General features: G+C 55.6%; 3 protein-coding genes across 11 annotated transcripts; all 3 read left to right on the top strand.

Annotated features, from left to right (window-relative positions):
* Positions 1–11,737: 11,737 nt before the first annotated feature.
* ZNF581 (zinc finger protein 581) lies at positions 11,738–20,754 on the top strand. 5 transcript variants are annotated; one of them, XM_060083815.1, is made up of 2 exons: positions 11,738–11,813; positions 19,054–20,754. In XM_060083815.1, the coding sequence occupies exon 2, from the start codon at positions 19,073–19,075 to the stop codon at positions 19,664–19,666; it is 594 nt and encodes a 197-aa protein (XP_059939798.1). In that variant the 5' UTR covers positions 11,738–11,813; positions 19,054–19,072; the 3' UTR covers positions 19,667–20,754. The 5 variants fall into 5 exon arrangements, with proteins under 5 accessions (XP_059939798.1, XP_059939797.1, XP_059939796.1 ...); XM_060083814.1 differs by lacking the exon at positions 11,738–11,813 and adding an exon at positions 12,075–12,129; XM_060083813.1 differs by lacking the exon at positions 11,738–11,813 and adding an exon at positions 18,264–18,345.
* Positions 11,748–18,012, top strand: ZNF580 (zinc finger protein 580). 3 transcript variants are annotated; one of them, XM_060083811.1, is made up of 2 exons: positions 11,748–11,813; positions 17,054–18,012. In XM_060083811.1, the coding sequence occupies exons 1-2, from the start codon at positions 11,796–11,798 to the stop codon at positions 17,582–17,584; spliced, it is 549 nt and encodes a 182-aa protein (XP_059939794.1). In that variant the 5' UTR covers positions 11,748–11,795; the 3' UTR covers positions 17,585–18,012. The 3 variants fall into 3 exon arrangements, with proteins under 3 accessions (XP_059939794.1, XP_059939792.1, XP_059939795.1); XM_060083809.1 differs by lacking the exon at positions 11,748–11,813 and adding an exon at positions 11,971–12,129; XM_060083812.1 differs by lacking the exon at positions 11,748–11,813 and adding an exon at positions 15,586–15,834.
* Positions 20,755–21,507: 753 nt separating the features above from the next.
* On the top strand, positions 21,508–25,720 carry CCDC106 (coiled-coil domain containing 106). Of its 3 annotated transcripts, XM_060083808.1 has the most exons (6): positions 21,508–21,770; positions 22,412–22,490; positions 22,635–22,742; positions 22,829–23,005; positions 24,113–24,325; positions 24,840–25,720. In XM_060083808.1, the coding sequence occupies exons 2-6, from the start codon at positions 22,457–22,459 to the stop codon at positions 25,154–25,156; spliced, it is 849 nt and encodes a 282-aa protein (XP_059939791.1). In that variant the 5' UTR covers positions 21,508–21,770; positions 22,412–22,456; the 3' UTR covers positions 25,157–25,720. The 3 variants fall into 3 exon arrangements, with proteins under 3 accessions (XP_059939791.1, XP_059939789.1, XP_059939790.1); XM_060083806.1 differs by having other exon boundaries at positions 22,412–22,742; XM_060083807.1 differs by having other exon boundaries at positions 21,508–21,774; positions 22,412–22,742.
* The last annotated feature ends 722 nt before the right edge of the window (positions 25,721–26,442 follow it).

The raw sequence follows: 26,442 nt of genomic DNA, 5'->3' as shown, positions 1-26,442 counted from the left end.
AAAATAGATAAGCAACAAGGATATATTGTACAGCACAGGAAAATATAGCCGTTATTGTGTAATAACTTAACGGAGTATAATCTGTAAAAATCCTGAATCACTGTGCTATACACCTGAAACTGGTATAACATTGTAAATCAACTGTGCTTCAATTTTTTAACATAGTGAGTGAAGCTGACACAAAAGATCACAGTTTATTATCCCATTCATATGAGATGTCCAGAACAGGGAAATCTATAGAGACAGAAAGTAGATGAGTGGCTCCTTGGGGTGGGAGGTGGAGTGGAATTGAGGGAGTAAGAACGTGACAGCTAAAGGGTACAGGTTTTCCTTCTGAGGGGACGCAGCGTTCTAAGGTTGACTGTGGTGATCCTGCACATACCTGTGACGAATTGTACACTTTAAATGGGTGAATTATATGGCATGTGAGTTAGATCTCAATAAAGCTGTGAAAAAAGAATCAGCTGAGGGACTTCCCTGGTGGCACAGTGGATAAGAATCCACCTGCAAATGCAGGGGACATGGGTTCGAGCCCTGGTCCGGGAAGATTCCACATGCTGCAGAGCAACTAAGCCCGTGCACTACAACTACTGAGCCTGTGCTCTAGAGCCCACGCGCCACAACTACTGAGCCCATGTGCCACAACTGCTGAGCCTGTGCACCACAACTACTGAAACCCGCGCGCCTAAAGCCTGTGCTCCGCAACAAGAGAAACCCCTGCTCGCCGCAACTAGAGAAAAGCCCGTGCACAGCAATGAAGACCCAGTGCAGCCAAAAATAAATAAGATTAAATCTTAAAAAAAAAAAGAGGGCTTCCCTGGTGGCGCCGTGGTTGAGAGTCCGCCTGCCGATGCAGGGGACACGGGTTCATGTCCCGGTCCAGGAGGATCCCACATGCCGCGGAGCGGCTGGGCCCGTGAGCCATGGCTGCTGGGCCTGCGCGTCCAAAAGCCTGTGCTCCGCAATGGGAGAGGCCACAACAGTGAGAGGCCCGCGTACCGCAAAAAAAAAAAAAAAAAAGAATCAGGTGAACATGATGCTCTTTTAGGATCAACCTCTAATGATATTTAAAAGTTATAAGCCTATATAATAGGTATATGCATGTTCACTATGTGATTCTTTCAACTTTTCTCTGTGGTTGAAAATTTCTGGGAATTCCCTGGTGGTCCAGTAGTTAACACTCCACACTGCCAATGCAGGGGCCCCGGGGTTCAATTCCCTGGTCAGGGAACTAAGATCCCACATGCTGTGCAGTGTGGCCAAAAGATTAAAAAAGAAAAAAAGAAAGAAAGAAAAAAAGAAAATTGTCATAATAAAATGTGGGGTGGAGAGAGCTTGTAGACGACTTTTTAAATCTGATTTTTGAAAACGTCAAACCAATCCCATGGACAATTCTTATCAGACTGTAAGCTCCCTGAAGGCAGAGACCACGTCTGTATAATTTCCTGCTGCGTCTCCACCACCCACACTCATGTCTGGGCATTCAGTACTGAATACAGGTATTCAGTAGCCATGTATTGAATTAATGAGTCAATACCTAAGTGTGTGGATGAATAAGAAGATGGTGACTATGGCTGTCTGAAGTCCTAAGCCAACAGTCATCCTTAAATTGTAGATCATCCTCAAGCCTTCCTATTGGGTCTGCAGATTACAGTAATACTGACAATAATAACTAGTGTGTGTTTATTTATTTATTTTAAAATGGTATATGTGTTCACTCATTCAACAAACATTTCTTTTTTTAAAAAAATTAATTAATTGATTTTGTTTTGGCTGTGTTGTCTCTGTTGCTGCGCACGATCTTTGCTGTGGCCAGCGGGGGCTACTCTTCGTTGCGGTGCATGGGCTTCTCATTGCGGTGGCTTCTCTTTTTGCGGAGCACGGGCTCTAGGTGTGCGAGCTTCAGTAGTTGTGGCTCACGGGCTCTAGAGCACAGGCTCAGTAGTTGTGGCGCATGGGCTTAGGTGCTTCATGGCATGTGGAATCTTCCTGGACCAGGGCTCGAACCCGTGTCCCCTGCATCGGCAGGCAGATTCTTAACTACTGTGCCATCAGGGAAGTCCCACTAGTGTTTACTGAGAACACACAGGGTCAGATCCAGGTTTGTAGGGTGTGAAGCTTGTACAGCTTAGAAATACAAAATGTAAAATACAAAAAAAAGGTATACAAGAGAACATTTATTTAGCATGAGAAAATAAGTTGCAACCAATTACAAAATTCAAAAGGTGACAGTTACCACGCTCAGCCCCCAAAACTGAAAAGCACATATAGATAGCATTTTAATTAGTTTACTACCTGACTCAGCTCTGTAATGCTTTCCCTCTATTTTCCTTGATTGGCTTTTTATATGACAACAATATTATAATATCATTTTCTGTAGAGAGAACAGAAAGATTATCTGATCTTCCCTATAATGTGATTGGTTTACTTTACATTTCTTTACTATTAACTTAAACTTTAATTTCAGATTCACAGTTATTTTAGTATTGTTGTCAAGTTTGGGAAACTTCTAAGCAAGTTTCCTTCACCTATGAATTTAAGGTTGCAGAGTGTTGCAAGCTTTTTAAAAAAAAATATGTTATTTATCCTTTAAAAAACTGTTTAAGTTGAAGCATAATTGATTTACAATGTTGTGTTAGTTTCAGTTGTACAGCACAGTGATTTGGAGACATATATATATATATATATATATATATATATATATATATATTCTTTTTTAGATTCTTTTCCCTTATAGGTTATTACACAATATTGAGTAGAGTTCCCTGTGCTATACAGTAGGTCCTTGTTGGTTATCTATTTTATGTATAGTAGTGTGTATATGTTGATCCCAAGCTCCTAATTTATCCCTCTCCCCCCACACCTTTCCCCTTTGGCAACCATAAGCTTGTTTTCTATGTCTGAGGGGTCTTTTTCTGTTTTGTATATAAGTTCATATGTATCATATTTTAGATTCCACATATAAGTGATATCATATGATATATGTCTTTCTCCGTCTGACTTCATTTAATATGATCATCTCTAGGTCCATCCATGTTGCTGCAAATGGCATTATTTCATTCTTTTTTATGGCTGAGTAATATTCCGTTGTATATACACGGCCCATCTTCTTTAGCCATTCATTTGTCTCTGGACATTTAGGTGCAAGTTTTTTTTTTTTTTTTTTTTTTTTTAAGCAGTGACTAATCTTAAGTACTCTTTGAATTGTCAACACTCACTACCCAGGGAAAGCCTTGGAAGCTTAAGGTTCATTAGCTTCATGGTGAATCCACCTCTGCAGTTATGCTTAACTACTTTTGAGGGAAAGAATTACATCTGCTTTGCTATGTGTTAAGGAGAATCCCTGTAGATCAGGTTGGGAACCAGACTGGAACCTGGATGTGATGGTCCTGCATGCCTCTTTTAGGAGCCTTGCTGTTACTATCTACTTCACCTATTTTAAAACAGAAAAACCACTGAGGTTCTGGGAACTGGGAACCAGGAGACCCTGGCTTGATTCCCATTTGGTTCCTGGTTGACTAGTTCTGAGCAAGTTCCTTCCCCATTCTTGGCCTCATTTCCCCCAATCTGTGTAAGGAGGCGGGCATTTCCCGATTTCCTTGTCTGTCTCTGACACTGTCGGAACAAAAATGAAAGAAGAGACAGGAAACTCCTATAGAGAGTGATCCTTTTGGGATCCCACTTATTAGAGATGGGCCCAAGTGCAAATTAGATCCTTCCTCTCTGGGCCTCGTGTTTCCAGCCAGAGCATTTTCGCAAAGGGCCTGAAATGGGCCGCTTTAGCACAGGGTCACGCCTTAGAAGTGCGGGGTCCCTCCTTTGCAGGGCCTTCCCTAAAAGCACTTCCCCATTGGCAGCCGTTTCCGCTCGGCCTGAAAGCAGCTCAGAGGCAGCATGCATCGGTATTGAGCGCGGGGTGGGGGGGCTGATGGCCGATTTTGTGGAGTTTAGAGGAGGAGCCGTTAAGTACAGAACTAGGGAGAAGGGGGACCATGGAGAAGTTGGCGGTGGATAGAGAGGCCAGGGTGGGAGGCAAACGAGAGGCAGCGTGTGGGTAGAGGGGTGGGGGTGGGGAACCATAGAGAGGCTGGCCTGGGCTAGAAGGGCCACGGGGGGGGGCGGGGAAACGGAGGGAGGTGTGGGGAAGGGAGTTGGCCTCTGAAGGTGGGAACTAAAGACAGCAAAAAAGACTCTCTGGTCGAGGGTTGGGGGTTGTGGCGTGTGGTGTGGGGTGTCGGCCTCCGCGTCTCGCTTAGTCGCTGCCACCGTGCCCTTGAGCAATGAACTCCCTCTCTGCACCTCAGTTTTCTCACTGAAAACTGAACGGATTAACCTCTTAGAGAAATTAAATAAAATCACGTATGAAAGTACCTAGCATAATAATGTCTTTGCACGGACAGTATGTAACACGTGGGAGGTAATGCTAATATATTTTCGCATGTTGACTCCTTTCTGCAGCTCTGAAATTCTTGAGGGCATTAAAATCAGGCATTTGAGCATTAACGTCAAGATTTTGGAGGAATTTCTCAATCCCCACCGCCCCTTCCGTAGCTCAAGCCTCGTTCTTTCTCATGTAGATTTCAGCACCAGACTGTTCCGTAGTCCCCCAGCTTCCACTCTCTAGCCCGCCCACATAAGCAAACAGACCTTTCAAAAATTTGGAACTAATCTTGTCCTTTCCCAGCTCAAAATCCTTCCACAGCAAGAGAGCTTACCGCAAGACAAAAATCCCAACTCCTCTGCCTGGAGTTGGAAGCCCTAAATGTAGTGCCCGCCAAGCTCTCCAGCCTCCTCTCTCATCATTTGAGACACACAACGTGTGTCACACCCCCACTGAAACACTCACACTTTCATTTCTCCAGGCGCCAGGTCTTAGGCTGGTCTTGCTGCCCAGAGTAACCTTTCCTGGGGGATCCTGGCCATTTTTTCAGGCCTTATTTCCTCCAGAAAGCAACCTCTGACTCCTGCCTACCTCAGGCTCCCAGGCTGGGTGAGGCACCCCTTCAGGCTGCCATTTCCACCGGAATCCCTGTGAAGCCCTCACATGATAGTTCCCTGACTAGCTCCAGACTCTCCTGTGATGCCTGCAGCACAAACTCCATGTTCTTCAGTCTGCTCCTTGTTGTCTCCGGTCAGCATCGTCCCTGGCTGAGCACATGATGCTTAGTCACTCTGAAAGAAGAATAGTTGGGCTGTTTTCTGTCCTGGCTTTTGCCCCTACTTTTCACTCTGCTTGGAACTGCATTCACTGTTCCCAAGGCCTGGCTAACTCTCCTGTCCTCCAAGACTGAACTCAGATGTCACCTCCAGGAAAACTTTCCGATTATTTTTCTTTTAGTTTTTTGGCCGCACTGCACAGCTTGCGGGATCTTAGTTCCCCGACCAGCGATGAGCCCATGCCTCTTGCAGTGGAAGCGTGGAGTCCTAACCACTGGACAGCTAGGGGATTCCCAAACTTTCCAATTCTATACTCCTCCCCCAGTTGGGTCATGAGCCCCTTCTGGCCCCCTGGAGTGTGCCCTGTCATTGCACTTATGACCTTACATTGTAGCTGCCTGTTTGTTAGTTGGCCTCCTCTAGATTTGTCTGTCCAGTATGGTAGTCACCAGCCATACATTGGTATTGAGTGCTTGAAATAGGATTAGGCCAAGTTGAGATGTGCTGTAAGGTGGCAGCTGGCCACTACTAGCAAATACTGTTTTGAGAATGGCTGGTGGTGGCCTTGAGTCTGATGCAGTTCGGAAGATTCAAGTTCTCAGTGATGCAGGAACGTGTCTGAAACCACATCTGCAATGGCCACCTAGCTCCATTTTGGATGCCTGAACCATGGTGACTCCATTTTGATTTTTTTTTCCTTTCACTTATTTATCTTTTAAATTAATTTTTATTGGAGTATAGTTGCTTTACAATGTTGTGTTAGTTTCTACTGTACAGCAAAGTGAATCAGTCATATGTATACATATATCCACTCTTTTTTAGATTCCCTTCCCATCTGGGTCACCACAGACCATTGAGTAGAGTTCCCTGTGCTATACAGTAGGTTCTCATTAGTTATCTGTTTTATACGTAGTGGTGTATATATGTCAATCCCAATCTCCCAGTTCACCCTCCTCCCCCCATTTTGATTTTAAATGCGTTCTTTTCTTTAATGGTTAACACAGCTGTACAGTGTACATTTGACAGGCCATAAGACAGGCTGTTCTGGTTAGCATAAAGTTCAAGTCAAATCATGTATCAGCTAGAAGGACTTCCCCATTCCTCAACATATGAAAATTTCTTCCATCATAACTTACATCTTGATATAGAAAAATAAAAGGAAAAACAAAGAATGGTGGCCTCTCCATGACAGATGGGGAAACTGAGTCACCAAACAGAATGGTGTCACACAATGTTTTTCAGATTTCCCTGGAGAAGGGACTTCCCTGGTGGACCAGTGGTTAGGACTCGGTGCTTTCACTGCCTTGGACCTGAGTTCAATCCCTGGTCGGGGAGCTAAGATCCCACAAGCCTCTCGACCAGAATTGGAATCCTACTGTTTCTAAGCTGCCTCATTAACATCTGGGGTTTGCTATGAAATCCGCATGGAATGCCTAATCCTTCTAGACAGTCTGTACTGAGGCAAGAAGGGGCTCTTCATGACTTTACAGGGCTCCTTGTGGGCAGGAGCTCGGAAGCCCAGCCTTCTGGCTTTGCCTTGCCAGCATCTACAGCTAGCCTTGAGGGCTGTTTCACACTCAGGCAACTCTTTCCCTAAAGTTCTTTTAGCTTCAATCCTGTAACTCTAGAGGGCCATAGAACAATTTCCCCATAATGAAGATATTAGAGATTTTTTGTTTGTTTGCACAGCGCAGCAAAAGCAAGCAGGATCTTAGTCCCCCGACGAGGGAAGCACGGAGTCTTAATCACTGGACCGCCAGGGAAGTCCAAAATGAAGATATTGGGATGAGAAAGTGTAAAGACCTCCCCGCTTTAGGATTTAGGGTGTAATCCTGGCTCTGGCACCCCCTTGCTGTGGGACTATCAACGTCTCACGTAACCTCTCTGGGCCTCAGTTTCCTCATCTGCGAAGCACTAGGACTGAATTTGAGACAGCTTTTTGTTTGAAGTCCTCTTCTCGGGCTGTGTAAGATTGTTTGGGGACGCTGTCCGTCGTTGAGCTTGTCTCGTGAATGTCATCCCTACCTGCTTCTCCCAGGTGCTAAGGTGGGGGCAGACATTTCAATATTTTGGTCTCTGTCGCCCCCAGGAGGCTTAGGAGAGTTCCTTGTCGCAGCAGGTGTGCAATATAGATAACATTTGTTGCCTCTAAGGTAGAGAAAGGCAGGGACTACCTCGATCTGGTTGGCTCATGTTTTTAACCTCCGGAAGCTGGCGTATGGGAGACACTAAACAAATATTTGTTGAATGAATGACAGAGATTCAGGCCAGCGGAACAGAAGGCACTTGGAACCCTTCCTTTGAGGGTTTGTGTTTCCGGCCGGAAGGCTTTCTCGTGAACCCCACCCCTCTCCTGGCTGGTCGGAGCCCTATGGCTCCACTTAGGGCTCCCGGAAGGTTTAATCTCTTCGCCTCCTGTATCCCGGGATCAGACTGTCAGAAGGCCTCTCCTCATAACGCACGGACAGCAAAGGCCATGCCTGGAGGAGGGGTCGAGGAGCACGAGGACGGGGGGCAGCCGGGTGTGTGTGTGTGTGTGTGTGTGTGTGTGTGTGTGTCAAAGACCGGACCCGACTGACCCATTGCGGGGACGATTGGGGAGGGTCGAGGAGGTTCGTGTCGGAGGACCTCTCGGGAACAGAGAAAAGGCAGAAACCAGGGAGGCCTTGGTGGGCTTTGGAAAGGGATGGTGGGGAGGTGGTGGAGTGGGTTGAATACAGACTCTGGAGATGAGAGACTTCTTTCTGGGCGGATGGAAACACTTAATGGTGGCGCAGGACCAGCATGAAAGGAAGAAATCTTGGATCTGGGCAGAAAAAGAAACTCGGAGAGTTTGGGGGAAGTCCTAGAAGAGAAGAGTGATACCCTGATGGGGAGGAATGGAGACAAGGGAAAAGGACACCCTACCCACCAGGGGTTTGAAAGAGGAGACAGAGGGCAATATAGTAAAGCATGGGTCCCACAGATTCTGGGGCGTGTAAGACGACTCTGAGTGCACATCATAGGAATCGATTGATAGATGCAAGAGGCCTGTGCAAATCCCGGGAGCATGGAGATGTGGTAAAGTTAGAAAGTCTAGGGTTTGAGCACATGGAGAGAGGCCCATGAAAAGTCCCCCAGCCCCTTGGAAAGATGAGGGGTTTAAGGAGTAGGGGGTGGAGGATGACGTAGGTAAGCAAAGATTGGAGGATGCAGAGAGGTCCTCTGGTCATCTCAACCCTTAGCTTACCTCTCTGCACCTTCAGTCAATGCAGTTTTTCCTTCCTTTAGCTGCTTCTCTCATTCAAGGATGACCATGACTGGGACTTCCCTGGCGGTCCAGTGGTTAAGACTCCGCGCTTCCACTGCAGGGGGCGCAGGTTCGATCCCTGGTCAGGAAACTAAGATCCCACATGCTGCACAACGTGCCCCCCCCAAAAAAAGGACGACCATGACTTTATTCTCATCAACTGTGGTTCCCCCGCCCCAGTCAAGTGCTCCTCCCACAAGTTGGCCGTTTCTCCTCCTCCTCTTTCTCTGGGCCTTCAGCCTCTGACTGGACGGGCATACAATACACCTACGCATACACAGTGCGAGTGGAGAAGCCCAGTGACAAGCAGGAAGTTTTGCCCAGCGTACAGCTGTCCCGAGCGCCTGCAGGGCTTCCAGAATGCTGTCTGTCTCAAGGCCTATGGCCTCTCACATCTGGTCATCTGGGGCTTCATCTCTGAGACTTGTGGCAAGGCCTTCAAATGCCCCAGCAGTCTTTGCCAGCCTCCGCTCATCCACCGGACTCCCTGTACCTGCTCCTTCTGCCCCCGGCGGGTCAGGCTTGCCAGGGAGCTGGCTCAGCACGTCCTGATATATTAGGGCAGACTGAGTCTGCTCCTAATATGGGCACAAAACTGATGCCTTTGGGGAGCCACGTGCTGGGAATCTTTCCCAAGTTGCCAGCGTCCAGCTTGAGAGATGATGGTTGCGGAGCTAGACACTGGCATCTCTAGTGGACAAGGCAACACCCTTTTCTGGGCTGTTCTTGTTAAGACTGAATGATCTCCAGCCTTGGGGTGTGCTGCAAGTCTCTGGGTGTCAGGGGAAGCAGGAGAAAGTAGCAAGAAAGATGCCCTCACCTCCCAGGGCCATTACTTTTCCCCTTTAGCCTTACCCAGGAGGCAGGGACCCTGGGTTTTAACTGCACCGTGTGGGCTTTGTGACTGGTGGGCTCACTCTCTGGCCTCAATAACCCATTTGAAACTAGGGATGAATTCTCTCATCCCTGTCAGCGGCCAGATGGTAGCAATTTGCCAAATCTGCTGAGACATCTGTGTTCTTGTCTGGTTCTTCTTTGTTTCTTCCTCTCAGTTTTAAAACTGGGAATGTCCCGGGATGCATCTCAAACTCAGTCACCTATTTTGTCCTCACCTGTGCCCCCAAGCTCAAGTGGTCACTTATTGATCACCACACACATCCTACTGGGGCTTGAGGAAGCAGCTCAGGGTGATGCAAAAAGAGATGGGCCAGTTCGCCTCACACTTCTGCCCCGTGTGCTTACAAACGTGTAAGAGCCTGTTTTACCTCAGGTAGCATCGTGTCCTGCACTCGGAACTCTGCCCCTAAGTGTGTGGCCCCTGTGGGAAGGCATTCAAGTGCTCCAGCCACCGCAGCCAGCACCGGCTAACCCACGTTGGGTGGGATGACCACTTTCCAGGGGGTGGCCCAATGCATCCCGGTGTATTCATCAGGGCAGGACTTCCTGGCTGGCTGTGGAGCCTGAGGCCTGGAGTTCAGGTGTACTCTAGACCCGGATGTCACTTCCCTCCACCACTCCAGCCCTGTGGAGGGACTGGCATCATACAAGCCAGCCCCGACTAGCTGTGTGACCCAGGGCCAGTGACTACCCCTCTCTGGCCTTGGTTTTACCACCAACACGGAGAATGATACCTGACTCCATTTTCTTGCCATGTAACACATTAAATCACAAGGCCTGGGTTTCCTCAGTTGTCCCACCGGCTGAATAATTCTGGCTCTTTGTCTTTGCTGTGTAGCAGCCGACCAGTCACTAGCCCTTTCTGGTTTCAGTTCCTATTTGTAGGTAGACGGTCTATTTTCTCTCCTATTGAAGAGAGTCTTTCTTATTTTAGAACGACTAGTTCCTTCTCCAGCCCAGAAGGATAAAGTGACCTTTTTTTTAAGTGTGGAACATTTTTTTAAAAGTCTTTATTGAGTTTGTTACAATATTGCTTCTGTTGTTTATGTTTTGTTTTTTTGGCTGCCGGGCATGTGGGATCCTAGCTCCCAGACCAGGGATCCAACTCGAACCCGCACCCCCTCCATTGGAAGGCAGAGTCTTAACCACTGAACTGCCAGGGAAACCATAGATAAAGTGACTTTTAAAGAAAAGTCACAACTTTTCGGACAAAAAGACATCCCTTTTGTCTTCCCTCCCTCTTTATCTACCACGTCGCCAATGACTTTATATTGGCTTTTCTCCCCTTATTGCAGAGAAGTGAGGCGGGCAGACACCCGGAACCATTGTTCGCGGGTGTTTGTTTCCGGCCGGGGCTGATTTCTGGGTGCCGCGTCTGGCCGAGACGGAGGCAGGAGTGGGAGCCGTTTCCGGGCTCTCGGAGTCCATCACCCCGCGCGGCGGACTTCCTGCGGCCGCCCGTCGAGCCGCTTCCCACCGCACTCGGACCCGAGAGACCTCCGGCGCCGGCGCCGGGAGGTAGGCGCTGAGCTCCGGGCTACCGGAGAGGCCCGAGCGGTGCGTCCGCTGGGTCACTCGCTTAGACTCGCGGGCGCGGGGTGGAGAGGCTTTGAGCTGGAGAATTCCGGAGAAAGAACTTCATCTACTCGCCCGTCTGTCCTCCCCTCAGCCTCCCAACCTGTACCTTGACCTTGAATCTCTCTGGAGGCCATGGGCCCCTCTCTCCCTAGGGTGGTCCCCGCCCCTAAGCCGGCCCCCTCCTCTTCCTCCACCCCCGCCATCCCCATCCCGCGGCCTCAGCCCGCTTCTCAGGGACCGTCACCTGCTCACTGACGGGAATGGTGTTCCCTATGCGTGCACACGGAGGAGGCCCCTGGCTGGAGCCCAACCCCCACCCCACCCCGCAAGGCTTCAGTTGTCCCCAGTGTTTTCAGGTCTTCAAGAGCTGCCCGCACCGCAGGAGCTACAGCATTTCCCACTCAGAACTACGGCCCTTCGTCTGTGGCAAGGCCTTCAAGCGCCCCGGCGAGGTATCGCTTCATACGCCAGCTCCCGTTGGGTCGGGCTCACACCTGCCCGCTGTGTTCCGGCGTTTTCAGGATGCCGGGCAGCAGGCGCAGCACGTTCTGGACCACTTGGCTGGAAGGAATTTCCTGGACCATGGAGAGACTGCAGGGGCTCCATAGAATCTCTTGTTTCTGGTACAGAAGGTAGAGGCTGGGGGTTTGGCCTCACTGTTTACTTGCTGTGTGACCTGAGGCTGCCACTCTGGGCCTCAGTTTCCTCATCCTGAAATAGGGAATGGCTTGTGGTTCCCAGCCATCCTGGCCAGGGGTGAGAAACAGGAGTCTCTTGCTGAATCCCTGACTCTGCCACAGCCTCTGTTTATAGCCTGAGATAGATCACCATACCATTCTGGAACTCAGTTTCCCAATCTGTAAGATGGGATAGAATGAAACATCCTTATCAGGTGAGCTGCAAACTCGCCTAATACGAAGGTAGCGCCTACCACTCCATCACTTCTTTTTTTTTTTTTTTTTTTTTTTTTTTTCCGGTACGCGGGCCTCTCACTGTTGTGGCCTCTCCCGCTGCGGAGCACAGGCTCCGGACGCGCAGGCTCAGCGGCCATGGCTCACGGGCCCAGACGCTCCGCGGCATGTGGGATCTTCCCAGACCGGGGCACGAACCCGCGTCCCCTGCATCGGCAGGCGGACTCCCAACCACTGCGCCACCAGGGAAGCCCTCCATCACTTCTTTATAGCAACTGGTGGTGCCTGCTGAGACAGGTGCAGATAACGTTCGTTAGTTTTGATTCTTTTTTAATTGCGGGGGTAGGGCTGGAACACGAGGTGGGAGCCTTTCCTTTGCGGGTGTGAGTTATTGGCTGGAGTGCTTTCCTAGGGCCACGTCCCTAGGTCCCATTAGGGGGCTGTGAGATGCTATGTGGGGCTGGGATGAGGTGGATTGGCTGGGCCACCTCATGAAGGGCTTCAAATCCCAGGGTGAGGAACCTGGGTACTTGGTCCTGAGGGTCACGGGGGCCGTGACAAGATTTTGTGCAGAGGTTACATACGAGACAGCTGTGAGAAGAGTGTCAAGGAGGGCGGGGGCAGTACTGGGGACCAAGATAGCAGGGAGAAGGCTGGTGCAGGGGCCCTGGGCAGGAAGGAGGGGCCAGAGCTGGGGCTTGGGGAGCAGAGGGGGACGTTGAGGGTGGGGGCGGGACGGAACCTGGCGCCTCTGGCTTTGGGGCGTGTAGAAGTGGGGGGGGATGAGGACGTTAGAGGTTCCAGACTGGTGTGGCTGCGGGGCTTCATCATGATCCTGTCCCAAGAGAGAAGCAAGGCTTTTTGTTTTGGTGGGGGGGGAGGTAATGCTTTACCTTTGGACGGGGTGACTGAATTCATTCATTCAACCAATATTGAACCGAGCCCCGACCCTCTCCCCAGACCTTTGCTAGGTTCTGAGGGTAGAATGTTGCCTAGGACGGAGCGGGAAAAGCAGGCGGTAAAGTAGCAAATCCAGAAACGAGAGAGACCACTACGGACGGCAGTACGAGAGGCGGAGGGGATGGCCTCACCTGCTCACCAACTTGAGCTCTGATACAAGCAGCAGCCGCTTCAGTGATGAAGGATCACTCGAGTTGAGGCCTGAATGGCCAGAAAGGGGTGTGTCCTTGTGAGGGGCTGGGAGGAATATTCCAGAGGGCAGAACAGCAAAACAAGGCCCTGGAAGTGGGCCAGGTGGGCTGGGCGGCAATGTGACGGCAGCTTCTGAGTTTTATTCCAAGTGCAGCAAGGAGGGTTTTAGGTCAGGTGATGACGTGATTCTGCGGGTTAGCGTAATTATACTGCTGCAGTGTTGCCATAGAGAGAAGGGACTGGCCGGGTGGGGAGGCTGTCATGGTGAGCTGGGGCGGTGGCGGCAGTGGGTTGGGGAGAAACATGAGGTGTTTGCAGACAGTGGCCATGAGCTCTGACTCGGGTCAGTTAGAAGCACGTGCTGTCCAGCGGATGTATGACCTCAGTCTCAATCACATGACCTCTCGGAGCTTCTGTTTCCTCATCTATAAAATAGGTATCTGCATGGCACCTCCCTCCTGGGTCTGCTCTGAGGGTTCAGTGCATTTAGCGATGGCTGGCACCATAGGAAGGGCCCAATAAAAGTTGGTCCTTGTCATTATTTCCAGAGTTCGGGGTGGGGTGGGGTGGGGTGGGCGTGGCTCTCATGGACAAAGCAAGTTTCATGGGTCTGAAACTCAAGAAAGGGATCTGGGTGGGAGACTCCTGTGGTAGTTGTCTGTGTAGCCCAGGATCTGTGTTGCCCCCTGGGGGACATTTGGCCAAGTCTCTTGTCACAGCTGGGTGGGAGTGGGATTGAGGGGTGGGAGACGGTGCTTCTGGCATCCGAAGCCTGGAGGCCAGGGATGCTGCTCCACATCCTACAACGTACAGGACAGCCCCCCATAACAAAGAGTGATCCAGCCCCAAAATGTCAGTAGTGCCAAAGTTGAGAAGCCTGGTGTAGACAGAAGGTGTAGTTACCCCTCTAAACTGTGCACACCCTCTCAGTTAGTTCACCAGTTTCCACTCTCCCTACTGCCCCCCACCCCATAAAATTACAAAAGAGGAAGAACCTCTGGGACAACAGTTTCCAGGAGTGAGCCATGCTTTAAAAAGTGCAGGGGAACAGCTGAAATTAATTTAATAACATACTTAACCCAGTCAGTATACCGAGTGTCATTTCTAAATGTTATCAACATAAAAGTCATTCATGAGATACTTTACACTCTTTTCATACTCAGTCTTCAGAATCTTTTAGGTGTCTTGCATTTACGACACATCTCAGTTCAGACCGGACACATGCCAAACGCTTAAGAGCTATCTGTGGCCAGTGGCTGCCCTTTAGGACAGTACAGTTCTGGAGGACCTTTAATTGAAGCCTTAAGATCACAGTTGTTGGGTCACTTGGAGGTTCCTTGAAGGTTTTCTAAGAATGCTTAATCAGTTTCAGTTTACTGTTGCCCCATCTAGAGACTTTTTTGCATGGCTGGCAATTTATGTGTGCATTTTCTGGCTTTTTAAATATTGCCCAGTAAAACATTAAGACATATCTGTGATCCAAACCAAATATAACTGTGCCCTCTCTGGCCCGCGGGTCTCCAGTTTGCAACTGGTTGAGGGTGGTTTAGGAGCTGTACCGTAAGGTGGGCAGCGGTTAGATTTAGATTTAAATTAAGAGAAATTAAATGCCATTTAAAATTCAGGTCCTCAAGCCCTAGCCACATTTCTAATGAGCAATAGCCTCACGCGGCTAGTGGCTGTCCCAGTGGACAACGCGCAGATCATAGAACTTTTTCATCATCCTAGAAAGTTCTTTTCGGCAGCTTTCTCGGACGCACCTCTGGCCAAGCCGGAGTCATTGGTCTGGGCGCGACCTTAACGCCGGTTCTCTGCCTTCAGTGACCCCAGCTGCCTCCCCTCCCCAGCTGCAGCGGCCGCCCCCCCTCTGGTTCCCCCCACGCCACGACCTGCTCGTGGACACGCGCAGCATTCGCTCCTAGTTCACCGCGCAGCTGGAGGACGAGCTGCGGGCGACCCCCGGCGCTGCACTCGACGTTCCAACCTTCCACGTGCGCCGCCTGCCCCAGGCCTTCCAGCGCTCTGGCCACCTGGCGCGGTCCGGCGCCGACCGCCGCACTAGGTTCCGGATCTGGCCTGGCTGCCCTGACCCTCTCTGGTCAACGCGCTCCTGCACCAGGACGCGGCCGCCGGACCTCGGTTTCCTCTCTGCGCGCGGGAGCGTCGGGCCCACCGCGCTTTGTGCCGACACCACCCAGACACTGTCGGTGCTGCTCCTTGCGCCTCAGTCTCCCCCTTCCTCGATGGGAAGAGCCACTCTTGCCCACCTCTGCATCTGGCAAGGTTTGGCCCTCTCGGGCTCTCGGGCTCCCCATTTGCCCAGCCGACAGAAACTTCCCTCTTCCCGCTCTGTTCCTCGTTTGGAAGGGGATGCAGGCGGGTCGGCCAGTGCGAAAAGGACGGATTGGGCGCGCCCGTTGCTTGTGGGACTTAGGGCAAAGTCATCCTCGCGTAGCCCCGTCTCCTAATCAATCTCTGTCTCAGAGAACGAACTGTTCCCATAGCGGATGGGAAGGGAGCGGGGGGCAGGGGGCGGGCTGTGTGGTTCCCGCGCGCTCGGCCCCTCTCCTTTCTCGCGATCCCTAGATACTCAAAAAAAGCGGGCCGTCAGAGCGGCGGGCTCTGGGGCGGCGGAACCTTCTTTGCGGCGCGCGCGTTTCCAGCCGGCGCCCTTTCCCAGGGACGCCGCCGCCCCTCGCGCCCCCGCGCCCCCCGCGCCCGCGTCCCCGGCGCCGCCGGCCCGGAGCTCCCCCAAGCCTCGGTCCCGCCGCCGCCGGCACTCGCGAGGGGAAGCCCGGGCCGCTCGGGACCTCGGCTTGCTCCTCCGGACCCGAGAAGCCACTGCACCGGGTACGGGGGCCGGGATGGAGGGAGGAGCCTGGCTCCGGGACGGCGTGAGGCCGGGCAGGGCTGGGGGAGGGGCTGGTGATAACGGGGATGGGGGTGGGGCTGGGGCACGGCGGGGAAGGAGCCGGGGCTCGGGGGACAGGCAGGAGGGAGTGCGGGAGCGAGGGGTTCCTGGGGGCGTAGCGGAAAGGGGGACACAGAGGCCCTGGGGTTACAGAAGGAAGCGGAGCAGAGACGCGGGGTGGAGGCGCTGTGCTGGGTACAGCAGGGATAGGAATGGGGACATAAAGATGCCAGATACATGCAGAAGAGAGGGAGAAGGGGGCTTGGGAGAGGGACTCCGGGGCCCTGGTGTGTGTCACGGGGAGTGAGAGGAGGCCCCGAGGGATATAGAGAGGAACAGCAAAGATGTCAGTGGCTTATACCTGGGGGCTGGGGAGAGAGAGGGACCCTTGGGTGGAGATGTAGCAGGTGGCAAAGTTCATGGACCGTGGGCTACGTAGAAGGCCAGCAGTTGAGACGTCCTAGGTAGGCATACCTGAAATTTCGAGGACAGGTTAGGTAATGGGAGAGGATGTTGAAACCTTAAGGTGCTAAATGTAGGAACAGGATAGAGGAGCCCTGGGTGAAGAGTGGGGAACTGGGTTAGTGGGGCTCCGGGGATGTACCTAGAGAGGAAATTAAGAGAGGCTACAGCCGTATCCAGAGATGGGAGGCCTTCCAGGGAACCTAGTGGGGATGGAGATCTAGGAGGGTCTGGAGGCCAAGGAAAGGCTGCTGCGGTGGTCCTGGGGGGAGAGGATGCAACCTGAGCTGGGGCTGGGAAGAAGAGGAAGCGACCCATTAGAGAAATTCTGGAGGCAAGAGCCCTGGCGTGACATGAAAGAGGCTATGAAGATGTAAAGGGGAAAATAGGGTTGGAAATTGATTGGCTTTTGGGGTGGAGGAGGAGGGAAGTGGCTGGGTGAAGCCCTCTGGTCCAGCTGGGGGATGAGAGGAGGACCCGGGAGGAAAGGCAGGTCGGGGCCCTGAGATGCTGAGCTTAGTTGTAGAAGCCCCTGAAGCTGCTTGATGCAAGTAGAGCGATCTGGCCTAGAAGCAGTTTCTTTTTTTTTGTAGGGAAGGTAGGTCAGTGGTACAGAGAGGGTAACAAGCAGTGAGAATTGGTACACTCTCCCCAGGAAGTGGCGATTTTAACTTCTCTCCCCTCCGCCGCTCCCAGCTGCCGCTCCAGATGCTGCTGCTGCCGCCGCGGCCACCCCACCCTCGGTCCTCCTCTCCGGAGACCATGGACCCGCCGCCCCCCAAGGCTCCCCCTTTCCCCAAGACGGAAGGCCCTTCCTCCACTCCTTCCTCGGCGGCGGGGCCCCGACCCCCGCGGCTGGGCCGTCACCTGCTCATCGATGCCAACGGGGTCCCCTACACATACACGGTGCAGTTGGAGGAGGAGCCCCGGGGCCCGCCACAGCGCGAGGCACCGCCTGGAGAGCCAGGCCCTCGCAAGGGCTACAGCTGCCCTGAGTGCGCCCGGGTCTTTGCCAGCCCTTTGCGGCTGCAGAGCCACCGCGTGTCGCACTCGGACCTCAAGCCCTTCACGTGCGGCGCCTGCGGCAAGGCCTTCAAGCGTTCCAGCCACCTGTCGCGGCACCGTGCCACGCACCGTGCCCGCGCCGGCCCACCGCACACCTGCCCGCTCTGCCCACGCCGCTTCCAGGACGCAGCGGAGCTGGCGCAGCACGTGCGCCTCCACTAAGTTACAGACCCGGCCTGTGCTGCCCGGCCCCTCTCTGGGCCACCACGTCTGACCCACACAGCGTCACTCCCACACACATTCCCTTACTCCGCTGAGGTTACTGCCTTACCCTGGGCCTCAGTTTCCCCAACTATCTAAAGGGAGAAACATTCCTTCTTCCCTCCCTCTCTAGCTGTGTGATGTAGACCAAGTCGTTGCCCCTCCCAGTGCCTGGGAGCCAGTCGGAGCCCAGTTTCCGCCCAGCTGTGCTGTGTGAGCCTTTGCAAGCGGCGTAACCTCTCTGAGCCCTGGTTGTCTGCTCCGAAGTGGTGAACGGTTGTCTGCGTGGAAGATTTGACAAAAGCACGGGCACGGTCTGGCTTATTTCTGTGTCGCCCCATTTCCACCCACCACCCTCACCCTTTACTCAATAAACATTCCGCACTCCGTTTTAGGGCTCTTATTTGCGTGTGGGGGCGGTGGGGGCGGACAGGGTGAAGCAGGCAGCGGGGGTCGGGGATGGAAACCGGACCATAAGCACCTGGGAACCTTCATCTCGGCCTGTGTTTCTGGCCGGAGCCGTTTCCCGAAGGCCCAGGCGCCCCGCCCCCACCGCCCTCCCCGGGACCCTTTTCTCTTTACCCTGGTCTTCTCTCCCCTTACCCGGCGCCGCCAGCTCTGGGGGGGACACCCTGAGGTCACCGACCCGCCGCCATCCTCAACCACGGGAGTAGCCCGGGGCCGTTCCGGGGTCGCCCGGACCCGAGAGGCTGCTGCACCGGGTACGGGGGCCGGGAGGCGGGAGGGAGCCGGAGCGGGCCGTAGGGAGGGGCGGGGCCGGGTGAGCGGGTACCTGTGCGCTGGGCGGGGAGGGGGTGTTCCGACGGCTCGGAGGGGTCGCTGCCGAGAACTTGCGTAGAGAAGCTTGAAGGCCCGGGCCGCGGGTGGAACCCTAGAGAGCGCTGGGACACTGCCAGGACTGGGGGGTGGATGGGCGCGGACTGGAGAGAACCAGCAGGTAGCCGGGCGAGGGGAGGTGGGCGGGTTAGGACATGGGGTTGCCAAAGTGACAGCCCATTTGAGAAGATCTGAGCGCATATAGAGGGGGTAGGAAATGCTTCTTAGTGGAAAATGTAGGATGGACTGACACCCAGACTGGGATCAGTGGCGTAGACAAGGGAGAGGCCTGGAGGTCTATTAGGTGGGGCCTGCGGGCAACCTGTGACCTGAGGGGGGCACAACGCGGAAAGATAAAGAGAGCCTGTGCGTACAGTCGGTGGTGGAACAGAGTCGGAGAGGTTTTTCAAGGAGGGGGTGCGTAGGAGCCTTACAGAGGGTCACAGAGTTCAGGGCCAAAGGACTGGAGAGGAGATGGGGGATGGGGGTTGCAGACTTCCTGAGTAGGTTACATAGAGAGGGGAGAACAGAGCCCGTGGGTCTGAGCTTCCCTCCTCTACTGTAACCTTCTCATCCTCTCGCCCCTCCACCAGGCCTCAGTCACCCCTCCGGATGCTGGTGCTGCCGTCCCCCTGCCCCCAGCCCCTGGCGCTTCCCTCCGCTGAGGCCATGGAGGCGCCTCCCCCTCGGACAGGCGGGTCCCCAGAACCCGGACCTTCCTCTTCCACAGGATGTCCCCAGACTTCGTCCCCTTCGAGGCCCAGCCACTACCTGCTCATAGACACCCAGGGCGTCCCGTACACTGTGCTGGTGGACGAAGAGTCTCAGAGAGAGTCCGGGCCCGATGGGGCTTCGGCTCAGAAAAAGTGCTACAGCTGCCCAGTGTGCTCCCGGGTCTTCGAGTACATGTCTTACCTTCAGCGACACAGCATCACCCACTCGGAGGTCAAGCCCTTTGAGTGTGACACCTGCGGGAAGGCATTCAAGCGGGCCAGCCACCTGGCGCGGCACCATTCCATTCACCGGGCGGGTGGCGGGCGGCCCCACGGCTGCCCGCTCTGCCCGCGCCGCTTCCGAGAGGCGGGCGAGCTGGCCCAGCACAGCCGGGTCCACTCCGGCGAGCGCCCCTACCAGTGCCCGCACTGCCCACGCCGATTTATGGAGCAGAACACGCTGCAGAAGCACGCTCGGTGGAAGCATCCCTGAGCCAGGCTGCGGGTACCTCAGGTACCATGGGATTCTGGGGGGAGCGTGGACTCCCGTCGCCCTCAGACAGCCGGGAGCGCCAGAGGCTGGGCTGCGGGGGCCCTGGACACAAACACAGGACCCCGCCGTGGGGAGGCTGAGCCCTGCCTTGAGGAGTAATCTTCGGGTCCTCAGTGTTTTGGAGATAAGGATGGGAAGAAGACCTCCCATGTACAGAGTGGAGTCCTCTAACCTCAGAGACATCAGCGAGTCCACGGCCGAGCCCTGACTGGAGGGGCAGGGAGCAGAGTGCTGTGTGTGGAAGTTCTCGGGCCTGAAAACCCGTGGTTGGGGGCCATCAGGAATCTGCAGCATCTTGCTGAGGCCCCCCTGCGATGCTGGGGGAAGGGACCCCAGACCTGCTTCCCACTCCCCAGCCAGGGCCTGAGACTGGACACTCACTAAACACGGGTTCCACTTTGAGCGTGTGAGGTTTTGGGGGACCGTGTCTCTGCCGACGGCCTAGCACAGAGACTGAGCAAGTGCCTGGCCCGCTTGGGCCTTGGCTTGCCTGGGAAGGTTGGCCTGCACTGGGGTTTGTCCTAGCTTGGCTCCTGACCACCTGTGCCCTATAGGCCGAGTGTTTCTAGATACTTCTTTTTTTTTTAAACCACGATCCATTGTAAGAAACATTTTGTATGGCAACCCCGTATAGATACACAATATATGCAAAACAAAGGTTTAACAGTAGTTACCTCTGCCACGTGCAGATCTCTGTTTTTTTCCATCTACTTTTTTTTTTTGACTGCCAATTCCAGATTTCATTCTACCATATTATCTGCGCGTGAACCTGTAGTTTGAAAAACACGATCTAGGGCAGGTGCCTCCCCCTGGACGTTTTGACTGAGGCTGCAATTTATCCGTAGTGTGAAGTGGGTAGGAGGGGAGAGTGACACTTTCTAGGTGGCGCAGACATTTAGGTTCTCCCGCTGCAGGGTTAAAGCACTGCTCTCATAAGGGCTGGCAGAAATTCCAGAGCATGGAAGCTACCTGAGAATGGGAGGAGAGGCAGGTGGAGCTGGGCCAGAAGCTGAATAAACATCTGCCTTCTCAATGAATTTTCCTTGCGTGTCGGATTTGTGCCAGGCACTGTGCTGGGCCTCATTTCTTCTTCCGACCTCTTTTTGGGTGGAGGAAAAAAATCATCTGTCTCTACTTCCCAGAGAGGGAAAGAGCTTCCCACCATCTGACTTCAGATAACAGTAACAGTGCCCTGTCTTGAGCTCTCACTGCGGTCAGGCGCTGAGTTGTGCGTTCTGCGTGTCCTATCATCCTATATACCCACAACAAACCTAAAAGGGATTATAATCTCCCCACTTTACAGGTAGACTGAGGCCGTGAAGGAGCGGCCAGGACTGGGATCTAGGTCTGGATGTTCCAAAGCCAGCTCTTAACAACACGGGGGTGATGGTGCGGGGGTGGGGAGTGGTTTCTAGGCCTTTATTTTCGGGGAGGAGTAACTCTCCCTACCCCATGACCCTGAGAACCCTGGGGTCTGTCTGTGCTGAAGCCCAGTGAGAGATGAAGGAGCAAAGGAGCCGAGCGGGTTGCAGGGGTCCACACTGGCCAGTTCCCAGGGTACCTCTTAAGGGGATCTTCCCTGTGCTTCAACTTTCCCGGCTGTTTCCTACATTTCCCCGCCTCTCCCGGGCCGGACTCGGCGCATCGTCACCCTCCACTCCCCCACCCCTGGGGACCCCCGGAGCTGCCAGCTCTCTAGGAATTGGGAAATTCGTGACGTTCCCTGCCCAAGCTTCGCCAAGGGCGGGGGAGTGCTGCAAGGGGCCATCGCGCAAGTGCGGCCCCGGCCTCCGCCGCAAACGGCCGGCCTCTTCTGGGGCCGGGGACTCCAGGAGGAGGCACGCCAACTGGCGCACCGGGCGGTCCTGGCGTCCCTACCTCTCCCATTGCCCGGCTCCGAGACTCGCCGCCTCTGCCGCCCTGCCCGCGGGTGTGCGGTCGCTTCCCTCCGCTCCCCGTTATTCTTTGCAGACGCTCCCCGGCGCCGGGCATGGGCGCCGCCGCCGCCGCTGCCGCCGGTCCTCGGGCCGCATTCCGCGCGCGGGTGGGTGAGCGTGGGGCCCAGGCCAGTCCGACCCCGGGCACCTGCGGGCCGTGGGGGGGGGTGGTGGCCGTGTCGGCACCTGCGGCCAGGTGCATCCCCCGCTGAGACCACTTGCCACCGTCGCTCCCCCTCCCACCCGCGGGACAAAGGGCGGGGGCGGGGGCGCATCCCCACTCACGACCTTCCCCCGCACTGCGCACGCGCCCAGCTCCCCAACGGGTGCTAGGCCTTGATCGCCCACGCGAGTGCGTGGGGTGCCCGGGGGTGGCGAGGCGCGGCTCGTGGCTTGGGCCCCCACCCTGCGCCTGGAAGTTGGGGTGCACTCTCCCTCCCCCGCACCTCTCACTTCTTTGGCCCCGAGGCGACCCGTGATGAGGGTCTGTCCTATTTCGGCCAGGATGCGCCTGCTCTGTCGACCCCACCGGTCCTCCTTCTTCCAGCACCCGCGTTCTCTAGAGTCGAGGAGTTTGTAACCCCAGGGGTCCTCCCTCAGTCCTGAGGGGTCTGGGTCCCCTCCTCCATCAGACCCAGGAGTCCTGGCCCTCAGCACGCCCTCCCGCAGTCGTGAGCCCCAGCTCCCCCGGGATGTCCCCGAGGAGTCCGTCTGTGTTCCTTCATCTGTGGCTGCTGTTTCTGTCCAGTGCCCCTGAGGCTCTCAGCTGCTGGGGTCCGCAGGAGGCCGCACCATGAATGAGCGCAACATTAGCCGGAGGAGGACAGGTGAGGAACTGGACCTTGCTCCACCCTTGGTCCCACAGCTGCTGCCCGTTGTCCCTGCCCTTTCCTCTCCAGGGCTGCGTGGTTGGGGGCTGGTCCATGGCTCCTTGGGACTTCCCTGGGGTGACCCCGGCCTCTCTTTTCCAGTGAAGAAGGACAACGAGGCCTTCGAGATTTCCATCCCCTTCGACGAGACGCCCCACCTAGACCCACAGATCTTTTACAGTCTGAGCCCCTCTCAGGGAAACTTCGAGGGTGAGTTGGTTGAAGGGGGACTTGAGTCAGGCGGGGGTGCAGGGCCCTGAGGCCTGGGGTCGACCAGGGTCCTCTGCTGTCCCTAGAGCCTCCGGAGGCTGCGTCCCCGACTGTGGCCCTGATGAACGGTGTCAGGGCCCAGCTGCACATGGCCCTGGAGAGGAACTCATGGCTGCAGAAGCGCATTGAGGACCTGGAGGAGGAGAGGGACTTCTTGCGGTGTCAGCTGGACAAGTTCATCTCCTCTGCCCGCATGGATGCAGGTGAGGCCGCCAGTCCCCTCCCCATCTCACTCCTGGGCCCCGGCACCCAGCGCGGCCCTCCTCAGGGACACAGGACCCTTCTTACCCACACTCATCCTCTGGTGGCTCAGGGGGACCTGTCGTTTTTGCCCTCTCCTTGCACCTGTGGCCATCTCTGGGGCTCCAAGCCCAGCTTCCTTCCTGCTTGAGTCCTTCTGCTGATGGAGAGGACACTGTGCCCTGCTTGTCCATGTATTCTGAACACTGACCCCTCCCCTTCCCTTATAGGGCTTTTCTCTGCCAAACCTTTAGCTGTGTTGGTGGGTCCAGCCTGTCCTCTCCCCTTCCTGCCGTTCAGCCCCTGGCTGTGGCTCCCTCAAAAGCTTCCACTTCCCTCTCTGTGAAGTCAGCTGAAAGTCTGGGCAAGGGGCCTGTGTTTTTTTCCACACCTACTTTACTGAGGACCCCTCTGCTCTTGATAGCCTGGGTTGCTGGGCCTCCCACCATCCACCCACGCTGACGGGAACCTACCAAGGATGGTCAGGCCTAGGGGCTTCTGGATTTACTCGGTGGGAACCCCAACACTGGACCTCCAAACCCACCCTTCGGAGGGCCCTGCATCAGAACCCCCGCTGCTTCCTCTGTCTGGGTGAGGGTGGGCACCTGCCTTTCCCAGCGCACTAGACCCAGAGACTAAGGTTTCCCTCTGGGTCTGCACTCCCACCCCCACCCAGGCTTTGCCTGCCCCCCCCCGCTTATACAGGCCTCACTGGGTCCCCAGAACACCCCTCCTCCACCGTGGGAACCCCACAAAGTCACAGACTCTCCCGAGGTTCCCGGGACTGTCTTGGTCCACTGGGCCCCTCCCCCAGACCTCTTGCCACCAAGTTGAGGAGTGGGCGTCCTCAGCCCGTGCCCCACCCCACAGAGATTTGGGATCTCTGTCCCCAAATCCCAGCTGCTTGTGGAACTCCAGCATCTATAGTGCACTTCCTGCCTGTCCCCTCCTTGGGGACCCCTTCCTGGGGACCTGTGTGACGTGCTGTCCGACCCCACCTGGCCGACTCCTCCTCCCTCCCTCCTGGTCGTGAAGTTCACGCATGCGCGTGTCTCCTCTCACCTCTCCAGAGGACCACTGCCGGCTGAAGCCTGGGCCCCGGCGGGCTGAGGGGGACGGCAGAGGCGGGGCTGGGGGCGAGGCCTCAGACCCCGAGTCGGCTGCCTCGTCACTCAGCGGAGCGTCTGCACGAGGCAGTAACGGGGAGAGGAAGCGGCAGCAACAGAAAGGGGGCACCGGCCGGAGGCGCTTCGGGAAGCCCAAGGCCCGGGAGAGGCAGCGGGGTAAGCGAGGCGCAGGGGGTAGGGGTTCGGGGGCTCTGGGCCGGGGACTTAATGTGTGACCTCCAAGGAGCTCCCCTTTGTCCTCCCAAGCCTTGGTCTCCCCACAGCAAACAGACCAGACCTGGTTGTGTGTCCCGGCCTCCACGTGTGGTCCTGGTTTACAATCCTGAAATCTGTGTCCACCCTCACTGCCGCCTGGGGCTTGGCCTTCCTGAGCCTTGGGCTCCTGTCAGGAACAGGGGAGGGGGCGATGGCCCAGGTGGGCTGGGAACTCCACCCTTGAGCCCACTCCCTCCTTCATTTTTCCTCCTCATCCCCCTCCCTGGGCTTGCCTTCTCTGATCTTCCTCTGGTCCGACTTCTGTCTCCATTTCTTCCGCCTCTTGTAACTCTCACTGCTTCTCCTCGTTCTGTTTTGTTCCCCTGATCTTCCGGCTTCCCCTTCCCACTTCCTCTCTCTGCCCGCCCCCCCCCCCCCCATGCCTCTCTCTCGCTCTCTCCCCTCGGCCGTGCAGTGAAGGACGCCGACGGCGTGCTCTGCCGCTACAAGAAGATCCTGGGCACCTTCCAGAAGCTGAAGAGCATGTCTCGGGCCTTCGAGCACCACCGAGTGGACCGCAACACGGTGGCGCTCACCACGCCCATCGCGGAGTTGCTCATCGTGGCCCCCGAGAAGCTGGCGGAGGTGGGCGAGTTCGACCCCTCCAAGGAGCGTCTGCTCGAGTACTCGCGCCGCTGCTTCCTGGCCCTGGACGATGAGACCCTCAAGAAGGTGCAGGCCCTCAAGAAGAGCAAGCTGCTGCTTCCCATCACTTACCGCTTCAAGCGGTGATCCCGCCCCACCTGGCCCGGGACACGCCCCCGGCCCCTCTTTCCCTCCCCCTCCGCCCTCCCGGCACTGGTCAAGCGTGTGTAGGAGTGGTGGACCCTCACGAGGGCATGGGGGCGGGTGGGTGGCCTGTTTCTGCGCGTGCCTCTCTCCTTCCCCTCCTGCGGACCGCCACCCCCTTCCCGGGTCCCCTGTATATAGATCTGCCCCTTTGCCTCTCTCATTCCTAGCATCCTCCCCGTCCTCCGCATTCCCTGGGGTGGGGGCGGTCGAAGAACTACTGTCCAGGGGCCGGTTTCTGCCCTTTCCTAGACACTGGCACCCCCTCCCACCTGAGCGGCACCGTCCTGCTGTCACCCGGCCCTTGCTCCTGGGAAAACTGCCGGGACTGCGGGGCGAGGGCACTGTACATACCCCGTTGCCTCCCCCAACCCCGAGGAGAGGCTGGCCCACCTGCCCGCCCTGCAAGGAGCTCCCCAACCGCGTTCCGGGACCGCCCCGAGTCCACGTGAGACAGATAATTATTAAGAGAATTTAAATTAAAAAGATGATAAAATTTGGAATAAACTAGGACCCGGCCTTTTCCTGGGAGGGGGTGGCCGTTGCCGCGAAGACGGTGACGGAGGCTCTGAGGGGTTCCGGGGCACGGATGGTCAGGCGGGAAACGGGGAGGTTGGGGAGACAGGGTGTAATTAGCTCTCCGGAGGCAGGGGTGGGAGGGGAGAAGGAGCTGTGCCCTGGGGAACTCGGAGGGGCAGAGCTCCGGAAAAAAGGCGTGAGCACTACCCGCTGGGCTACTTGGACTAGAGGCACGGCGGCAGGAGGTGGGACTCAAAGAAACCTCTGGCGGAGGCGGTCAACGAAGGGAACGGAGAATCTCTGAGCATAGGCTTCCGCCAGGAGGCGGAAAAGCGAAATTACCTGCCTCCCGGAAGTGTCCGCTACGTCACCTGCTGCGCCTGCGCGGCAGCGGGTGGGGGCGGGCGCGCTTGTGCGGTTGCCACGGCAACCAGGAGAGGGCGGCCTTGCTTAACGGTCGGGAATGCAATACCTTCCCTGGAGGAAGGGAAAGACTCGCGCACGCGCTCCGGGGGCTCGGGAAGCGGGCACCCTTCCGGAACAGCTGAGAAACCTCGCCTCAGACCGGCTTCTACGCAGGCGCAGAAGCCCACCTCGCGCCCCGCCTCTTCCCCCTTGCGCAGGCGCACAAAGCCGCTCTGGCAACCTCCGCAGCGGCCGCTCGCACCCTTCACCCCGCTGGCTGATTTTGTCTCGCGCAACCTTCTTAG

Source organism: Mesoplodon densirostris, chromosome 19 (assembly GCF_025265405.1).
Source record: "Mesoplodon densirostris isolate mMesDen1 chromosome 19, mMesDen1 primary haplotype, whole genome shotgun sequence".
Lineage (NCBI taxonomy): Eukaryota > Metazoa > Chordata > Mammalia > Artiodactyla > Ziphiidae > Mesoplodon > Mesoplodon densirostris.
This window is presented reverse-complemented; position numbering and strand designations above follow the sequence as displayed.